We start from the raw sequence: 9,239 nt of genomic DNA on the forward strand, positions 1-9,239 counted from the left end.
AAGCTCATCCTCTCATCTACTACTGCCTCTCTCCTCAGTTCTCCTACAACGGTCTCAACAATTGCCTCCTGCACAAAGACCCATTTCTCTTTCTTTCAGTGTAAGGGACTGGACAGCTGCACCCATGTAGTATGTAGATAGCTAATGAGGCATTTAGAGTTTTCATTTATTTTATTATATTCACCTAACAACCTCAGAAACAAGGAAAGGATTCTTTAAAAGTGAAATAGAGATTATTGTTCAATCTTGAGCAGGTTGAAGGTGGACATGGCTTATTTGATGGGTGGTAGAGATTCCAGGTTGTTACAGTCCTCGAGTGACTCAAGAAACTGAGGGTAGTTTTGGTAGGGCCAGTGAAATGGCACAGATAATGTGTAACCCAAAGCGTGGTAACATCATGCCATGCTGTCAAATGGAAATTATTATTTTATGGTATTTCAGTTGTTTAAGAAAGCACTTCCTATTCATTAAAAAAACAGAGTAAATGTCAGAATGCTTAATCAAAATTAAGGAAAAGCTTAAGAAAAGAGATCTCTGGCAGTCTGATTTGATGACAGATTCAGTTTCTATCAAAGAAGGGACACGATTATTCTAAAATCAAGAAACAATATACGTTACAGTTTTTACAAAAATCTATACTCATTTGAAATAGGGATATTATTAAGCATTTCTGCCATTTGATCAGAAATAACACAGTATCACATCAGGAGATGATGAAGCTGCATTTATACAGCTCCTTTTATCCCAAAGGATCTTGACACTCTTTATAAAATATACATATGGTATGCCTATGAATACAAAAAAAACCCATATAGGAACAGAAATCACTTTGACCAGCACTGCAAATCAGAGCATCTGTTTAACAGTGCACATCAATATTGTTCTTTAATTCAGGGAAGGATTTAAATTGGAATAGTATATCTAGCAGGAATTATTAGCCTGTGTGCCCTTATTAATTCCTAACAGATTGTATATGCAAGGAAAACAAAGGGCAACTTACAGAGCCCTGCATCACATCCACATCCAAATTATTGTAAACTTGAGATAAATTCTTATTACACAAAAGTTGGATCTGTAAGAAAATATTCAAAGTATTTCAATGCTGGAATTCAAACGCCAAAACCAGAGTATAAGCTACAATATGCACACAAAACCTATGAAAAATTGTGCCAAAGGCCACTGATAAATCAAGTAAAACTAATCCCAGAGAAAAGCCTTGACATTTGGTTGAAATAAGGACATTAAGTTGAGTTGGTCAGGGATTATTTTTACTAGGGCTTTTTTTCCCTCAAAATGAAAAAAACATTTCTCAGGAAACGATCAGTTTCAATACATTTCTATCCACTTCTTTTAGGTTGCAATGGATGTTGTTCTCTACATTTTCAACCCAAAACTTCTGTTTTCTTAGTTCAAAATTACTTAAAAGTAGTTGAAAAGAAAAAAAGAAATGGAAGTGAAAACTTCCATAATTCAAAATTAATTAAATGAAGAGTTTCATTGGCCAAAACTCATTGTTTTCCTAACAGTCTTCTGAGAGTTCAGCTGTTCATTCCAACAGAGAATTTTTTTGGTATTCTGATAATTTTCCCAGGACAGGAAGACTATTTTCTGCTTAAAACTGTTATGAATCTAACTAGAGCAGTTTGCATCAAGTAACATGAACTTAACGTGGCCTGATGCAAACCAAGCGAGCTATGGTCATTGGGAAATGGTAACATTGTATACGGACAATGAACTCTTCCTTAAACCAACGTTTTTCAGAAACAGGCTCCACTACTGCTCACTCAAACAAAAAAGACCAGAAATCAAAGAGGAATTAATGATATAAAGGAAGTAGCTCTTGCAAAACAACAGATGGAATGAGATCGGAAACACATGTAGTAAGCTGAACTTTTTTAATAAGACCAAAATGACAGAATTGGAACAAAGGAACAAAATGGATAAACACGCACACAAATCAGCAGAACAGTTGCTAACTAGAAATGGGTCTGTAATGCAGAGTCCAAATCTGGACTTAGATCCCAAATTATTTCCTAAATTTGGGGCTTTAGATCCATGATGTTGGTCTAGATTTTTGCAGAAAGAGTGGCAAACCATAAAGTCTCTACCATGACTAGATGAAAACTTTCCCCAAAGTTTCTAAGCTCAATTATTTCCCTCATTTTTTTAATGCTGATATTCTGGATCACACAGAAGATGGAAAGTTCGTTCACACGAATATTCTGATCTAACACTGAACTGTGTAAAAACGTGTTAAAGTATAAACATCATGGACTGCATCTTCCCCAGATTCTGCCAAAGGTGAGAAAAAACTTTAAGAAAAAAAAACGGGGAGGTTGAATTGTTGATCAGGAAAACAAGCTATACTTATTAACTTCTTGTCCTAACAAATTGAAGTACATGCTTTTGAAAGAGTGTCTCCTGGATCTCACTTAGGCATTGCTTTCCAAATTGCACACCCATCCCAATGTGAGGCTGTGTTATGGAGACACAGTATGTCTGAAAATAGAAGAAATTGTTTAAATAAAAAGCAAAAAAAAATTTAAATCAGCTGGAACTGTCATTGTTTGAACTAACCAGAGAGGTATTAAAATGCTGCCCATTGAATATCTGTTTAATTTGTTAGGACACAAGTTACCCTGATGATTCTCCTGATAAAACAATAAACTAGACTTTCTCCAAGTCCTTTAGATGGTAGTTGGCTTATCATAACATTTACCACTCTTCAAATACATTGTCTGGAAGTAAAAAAACCTTAATCCTCAAGTGGTATGAACTTGTCTGTCTCCACTGAAGTCAACACAGAACTGGAGCACAATTTTGTATTCGTCTGACATGCGAGAAACCATCTTTCTTTCAAATATTTGTCTCAAAATGTATAGCAATGTCAAATTACTGACAAAATGAAAGAGATAAGTAAATGATTCATCTAATCCACATAACATTTTTCCTGTTCATAGGACGTTCAGACACAAATCTTTTCAGATGTGTTATGTATTTGAAAGTTTTTGGTGATGTCTTGTTATTTTTTCTCTGTTATTTGAAAGCACTTAATTTGCACACATTTCTTCGTATGTGTTTTCTATTAAATTCTGTCATGTAGACAATTGTTAAAAAAGTTACACAGTATGGTTTCCATTTCCTAACTACACAATACCAAGTCACATCCAAAATGACTATTGCTACTTTAATACATGTTTCACAGTTTGTATGAACATTTGCACAGGCAACACTGAAATTTGTTTTCAAGAACAGTGGAGTCACTGAAATTCAGCTGTATAAATATTGGTGATAATCAACAAAAAAGAGAAAGCACATTTAAGGTAATAAACTTATCAACCTGAGGAAATATTAGACAAAATTTTATTTCTAGTCATAGTTCTAATTTTGCAATATCACTGTTGATTCCATGCATTTTTTTGAGGTGTTAAAATGTAATAGCAAGGAAAATTATATGTTAGGGCGTGTAGTTCGGAAGTTGTCAAGCTGCTGAAGATCTCAGTTTTATGCCAGCAACCCAGCAGTAGGTAAATTAAAAAAAAATGAACAGGTTTTTGTTCTGAAAATTCAAGCTGTTCAAGGCTATAGGACCACATCAGAACATAACCTGGAGCCATAAGACAGACCACAGGAACATCCTCCAGTTATCAGTCAGGCTTGCTTGACTGATCCCTCAAACATTAGCTTTCCCTTGACTTCAGACAACTCCCTGTAACTCTCCCACTTTTGCTCACCAACTACACCTGTGAGCTGTCGCACAAGTATTAATTTTCCAACAATAAAACATTAAGTTCGGAATTTTGTACATTTGCTAAAGCCAAAACATATGCCACTAGGACACAAAGAATACACTCTAGCTGGAAAAGCACTTTACTGTTTTTAATTTTGAAGTAATACATATGACAACATCTTGTCCTATGTATCATGAGCTAACATACCCTTTTGTCATCCGTTGGTAAGTCTGATGGATGAAAATGACATTACAGCCTGCATTACAATTGAGACCCAAAAAAGGTCCAAAATAAGTAAAAAAATGTTCTTTATCCAGACTAAGACACTTTTCTCCTCACTTTCCAGCAAAGAAAGATCCTCTAGGTTTCTTAATTAAAAAGTAGACCTTCTATGTCTTGACTGTATCTGTACCAGAAAACTCTTACTTGCTACTGCTCTCCCTGCTCATACATAGGCATGCACATAAACCCGTACCAAATTCTGTAAAACAAGAACAGAGATTCAGTACTTTAATCTACAGATGGCTAAATTCATCATAAGGGTAATTGATAAATAAAACTGCTAACAGAGTCTCTGCTATACTGAGATGTTAAAAGTTTAGCACAATTTTTTTAATAGTGTCTCATCAGAAATTATACCAATACAGCTAGTAATTGAGAAAAGAGCCTTATTTCAAAGAATAAGCAGATTCATAGAGCTAAAACAGTGGATCATAGTTATGTCCATCTAACTAGTTTGCTCACATTAATGTCTTAAAATAATGATCTTTGGTGTTCTAATAGATAACAAAATAAAATTATTTCCAAATGGACATTTAGCAAAATACACTCCGTTAAGCATTTGGCTTGTCTGTAGTTTATAACCATGTATTTTTAGGTATATATTGTTCCTCCCTTGATGTGAGGAGATAAACAAGTCTAGCATTGTTACTGTAGAATAATAGAAAATTACTAAACACAGAAAAGATATTGCAAAATGTTGTCACAAAAGAGCCAAACCATTTTCCAGGGTTTCAAAATAATCTTTGACAGGAACTTTCTTTTCTCCAATTTTTTATTAAAAACATACACCAAAAAAATCAATGAAGCAAAGATGCTAAGCCACCAGTCTACTAGATGTGAGCCTTTGGCATCTTCCCTAAACTCCTAACTTAGATCAAATAAGATTCCACTAATTTGAAAAGGCCACGGGACTCTTTCCACCAAACAAACACTTTATAGAAACAAGGCAGGAAATGCAAGACACGATAAAAATTAAGCAACAAATGGTGCTTTTATACATCCTTTCACCTAACCATAAGGAAAAAAAAAAAAAACAAACAAACCACCAAAGCTGTAATAGCTGGAAGTGATTAGGAAATGACAGATTATCAATACCATGTTGGAAAAGAGTAAGTGCACTGCAGTACTTAGAGGGACTGCAACAAAGGAATAAAGTAAATGAAAATGTATTAGAAAACATTTTAAATCCTAAGTTCAGAATGAAAAATAATGTTTCATTTCAACTTCTCCAAGACCATCAAAGAATTAATCTGCTACAGTAAACTTGGACCATTACAAAATGAAGGGAAGTGTCGTGATGTTAGGAACATAGAATGGAATGATGGATGAGATCAAAGGATATTTTATTCTTGGTTTTGTCATTGGCTATCAAAATGTAAGTATTTTCAAGTACTAAGATCTGCTAAGATCAGCAGAAAAGTTGCTGCAAAATCTGTTATATCTGTGAATACATCTGCATCAACAAAACACAGAAAATCTATCACTTGGGTGCTGCCCACTTCTGCTAAGAGTTGCAGCTAGCTCAATGGAAGAGTTGAGTTAACTCAACTTCACTTGAAGCTTCTTCAAATGAAGAAATTTGCTTAAAGGCTTTTTTACCCGATTCAGCCCCTTGGTTTCATCACAATCCATAATCTGATTTCTCCTGCACACCTATTGTTCTTTCATTTTTCCTGCTTTCTTCTTTAATTCCACTGTTCATGGACTCACGTTTCACATTTAAAGAGTTTGTAATTTTTATCATGTTTTTTAAAACATTGATACACCTTCACAAACATCTCCTTACACTCTTTAACGATTTCCATTTCTGGACCTCAGATCTGATTAGCATTTTCACTACTAAAAGTATGACAAAACCAGTAAAATCTGGAATAAAATCTGTCCTTGTATTTTGTATGTGTGGTTTCTATCAGTAAGCTGAAAGTACCTCTGTTGATTGCCAGTTAATCAGAACAGATGAGCAATTAATGCTTTTTATGATATATGATACGTGGCATGTCCTAAATCATGAATGATTCTAAGGATATATATTAAGTTCTTTCAACCAAGACTGGAGGCACGATGATGTGTAGGATGACAACCTCAAAGGCACCAAAGACATGAGAAGTAAATCACTGATGCTGCATTTATATTACAGGAGAACATGACTCCTGGTTTAGTACAAAGAGGAAAACAGGAAGAGATAAAACCAAAAGCTTGAGAGCTGTAGGTGAGTTACAGCACAGCCTATCAAAATGAAGTCACTAAAGCACATCTCATGAGGACCACATGACAGCAAAGCAAGACAGATCTTTTTTCTTTTAAATTTGGTCTTGTATTTTTTCGGCTTGTACCCCGCTGTTTCCGAGTCTTTAATTTCAATCTTTTTATGTAAATCTTGTTTTAATAGCAAGGTCTCAGTGGTACTTGGAGGGGCAGAGAGGACCCTTGAAACTACCAGGTGTATGGTCTCTATATGAATCAATGTATTCCATATTATGAAGGCATACAGAAGAATCGCTTGTGCAAACTCCAGGCCCCGAGCAGTACCTACAGCACCTCACCAGCAGTTAACATGGACAAAGCCTGCGTTACCGTCCTCTGGTATTGGGCAATGACAGATGGTCTCCTTCTGCAAAATACAAGCTGCAGAAAAGCTTATGTCAAGGTCTTAGGCAAAGCCCAGAATGTGATTTAAACAGAAGCTAAAAATACATCTGTAATGAGCTCACACATTGGCTAACTGGAACTAGAATCTCAAGTCATAATTGACTGCTTCAAGCATATTCCAGAGACCACAGCTGTCCTTATCATTTGTTTGGGGCTGATTTATCTCCCAGTGAAGCTTTTCTGTCTGCATGACTGAGACCTAGGACAAAGCACCAGGAGCAGTATATGGTAATTATTGGCATTGCGTGTAACACATGGCATGAAAGGTTTTCTCCTCCTTATTGTATGCTTCTGCATTCTGGTTTGCTCTTCACGTATAGTAACACTCACTTGTGAATTGATATGAAAACTAAAAAGCATAGAAAACCAAAAAGATATTCAAGAAATGAGAAACACAACTATTCTTTTTCCAACTCAATATCAACATTAAAATAACCCTCATTTGACCAAATTTTCCAGGTCACTTAATCTTTTATACTCACATAAGCACAAATACTCAGAAAAGAAAATAGGGACAGATAAAAGATAAAAGCATGAAGTTACTTAGCTTACAGAGAGAATACAGAACACCTTATTTTATTGCTTAATCAGGTCTCAAAAATCTGTGAAAATTATTTTGGAAGCAATATGGTATTTCCCAATTACACATAAAAGAATTACTGCAGTGGAAGGTGTCATTGCCCATGGCAGGGGGCTTGGAACTAGATGATCTTTAAGGTCTCTTCCAGTCCAAATCATTCTATGATTCTATGATACATATAGTAAGTGAATTCAACTATAGCCCGCTTCATGTTATTGGATTTTGTTACAAAATTAAAAATACATGTCACAGAATATATTTAACACCTTTAGATGACCTCTAATCACAAATGTGCCACGCTATTCAAATTCAATCTGTCAAATGCTGTGGATATAGGCAAGTAAATATAAATGCCAGTAAATGCACAAGTTATCTTACTTGGAGAAGTTCTAGCATTTTATTTTTTGACAGCTCCTAATTTGGATATCTTCCAGTGTCAACAAAACCTGTTCAAGCAGAATCTTACCTTGTTTTCACTACATCAAGGGGATGCATCAGGCAAATTTCTACAAGACCTATAAAATAATAATAAAAAAAGGCCTCATAAACATTTGTACAAATAGTAGTTTAATTTTCATTGATTACAATAGTTTTTGAAGTGTGAAAAGTAAAGCAAAAACCTAAATGTGTCGATGATACAGTACTTATATATCTCATACATTAAACATATTCTTCCATAGGATATTGGAACCATCAGGGATTTTGGACAGTAAACGATGCTAGTTGTTCATTTTAGTGGGGAAACTGAGAACTTAAGCTATGTGATCAATTTAATCATAGTTTTTGCTCAGTTTTCTGGCTTAAGAACAGTGGGAACATTTGACTGGCACCATAAAGAAATACATCAAGTCTTGCTGAAAGTAGTGACAGAAGGGAGTTCAGGCTGGCACTGGCTTCTTTGTCATATAAGACTAATCCCTAAGGACACTGATATGCAAAACAGCGCTGGGGGCTCAGATAAACTTGATTTTAAGATGACAGCTGATTCCTGAGCTGGCTATCTGAGCTGCAGCCTTACTGGTTCTTCACCCTGTCCTGCTCTGGGCTGACACGGATGCGTAGCCCTGGCTTTTCCTCTTCCTGCTCCACTGCTTATCATGAACACTTAAGCTCACACGCTGGGGACTTCCCATGTCCGAGAACGGAGGGTGTGAATAGCAATGGGGGAATGCCGAGGAAGAAGAGATCTGGAAGATCCTGCACACACCTGCCACCACCGCCTTCAGAGTTGGTTCTGTTATTTTTTCCACCCATCTGACACCTCATGAAAAGTCCAGAAGTTTACCACCCGCATTTTGCCCATGCTCCCCAGCATACATAGCCAAGGGAGAGCTTTCAGAGCTTCCCTACATTTGCTTAAATTTTCTTGGCTTGTCTACTCCTCTGTCCATTACATATATCACCCTCATTCCAAACAGCAAACATACAATAAAAAGACGTATTTATCAGGATCACAGTAAAAGTGTATTTTTGAGATCTGTCAATGTGCAGAGATAATAAAAGCAGCTATACATATCTTAATGGATTTTGAAATGCTGAGAAAATACATACGTGTATGTCCAAGATACTAGATTATCATGCTTTTGAACTTTCTGTGCCCTGGTTTATTAAGACTCTTAAGCATCCACAGTCTCTTTTTATCCAGAGTAATAAATTTAATGCTACAACATGCAAAAACAGTTTGTGAAGACTATACTTACTATAATGTTTGAATGCATCTATTTAATCTATTTATTATTATAGCAAAAATAATTACAAACCTTTTGTAATACAGAATTTGTCTTTTGGTGATTCATGGCTAAACTTCTGAAAATCTTGATTCAGGAAAGCATTCTTATCCAAGTTAAAATATCTGCAAATTCCTTTCTTTATGCATACCATACAGTCCCACTGAAATTAAGCACGTGCTAATGTTCCGCCAGATGCTCTCCTTGTTCAGATATCACTGTCATAAGGTCCAGATCCTGTCCTCATATTTGAATGGCACAGAATATGGC

General features: G+C 35.7%; 1 protein-coding gene across 1 annotated transcript in view; it reads right to left on the reverse strand.

The window, feature by feature from the left end:
* SLC25A21 (solute carrier family 25 (mitochondrial oxoadipate carrier), member 21) overlaps positions 1-7,752 on the reverse strand; it is a 112,634-nt gene extending 104,882 nt beyond the window's left edge. The window contains exon 1 of the mRNA XM_009886959.1: positions 7,709-7,752. Coding sequence (XP_009885261.1) covers positions 7,709-7,737 — 29 coding nt within the window. The 5' untranslated portion in view covers positions 7,738-7,752. The remainder of the gene's footprint in view (positions 1-7,708) is intronic.
* Positions 7,753-9,239: the final 1,487 nt, after the last annotated feature.

Source organism: Charadrius vociferus, unplaced genomic scaffold (genome assembly GCF_000708025.1).
Source record: "Charadrius vociferus isolate BGI_N301 unplaced genomic scaffold, ASM70802v2 scaffold14, whole genome shotgun sequence".
NCBI lineage: Eukaryota > Metazoa > Chordata > Aves > Charadriiformes > Charadriidae > Charadrius > Charadrius vociferus.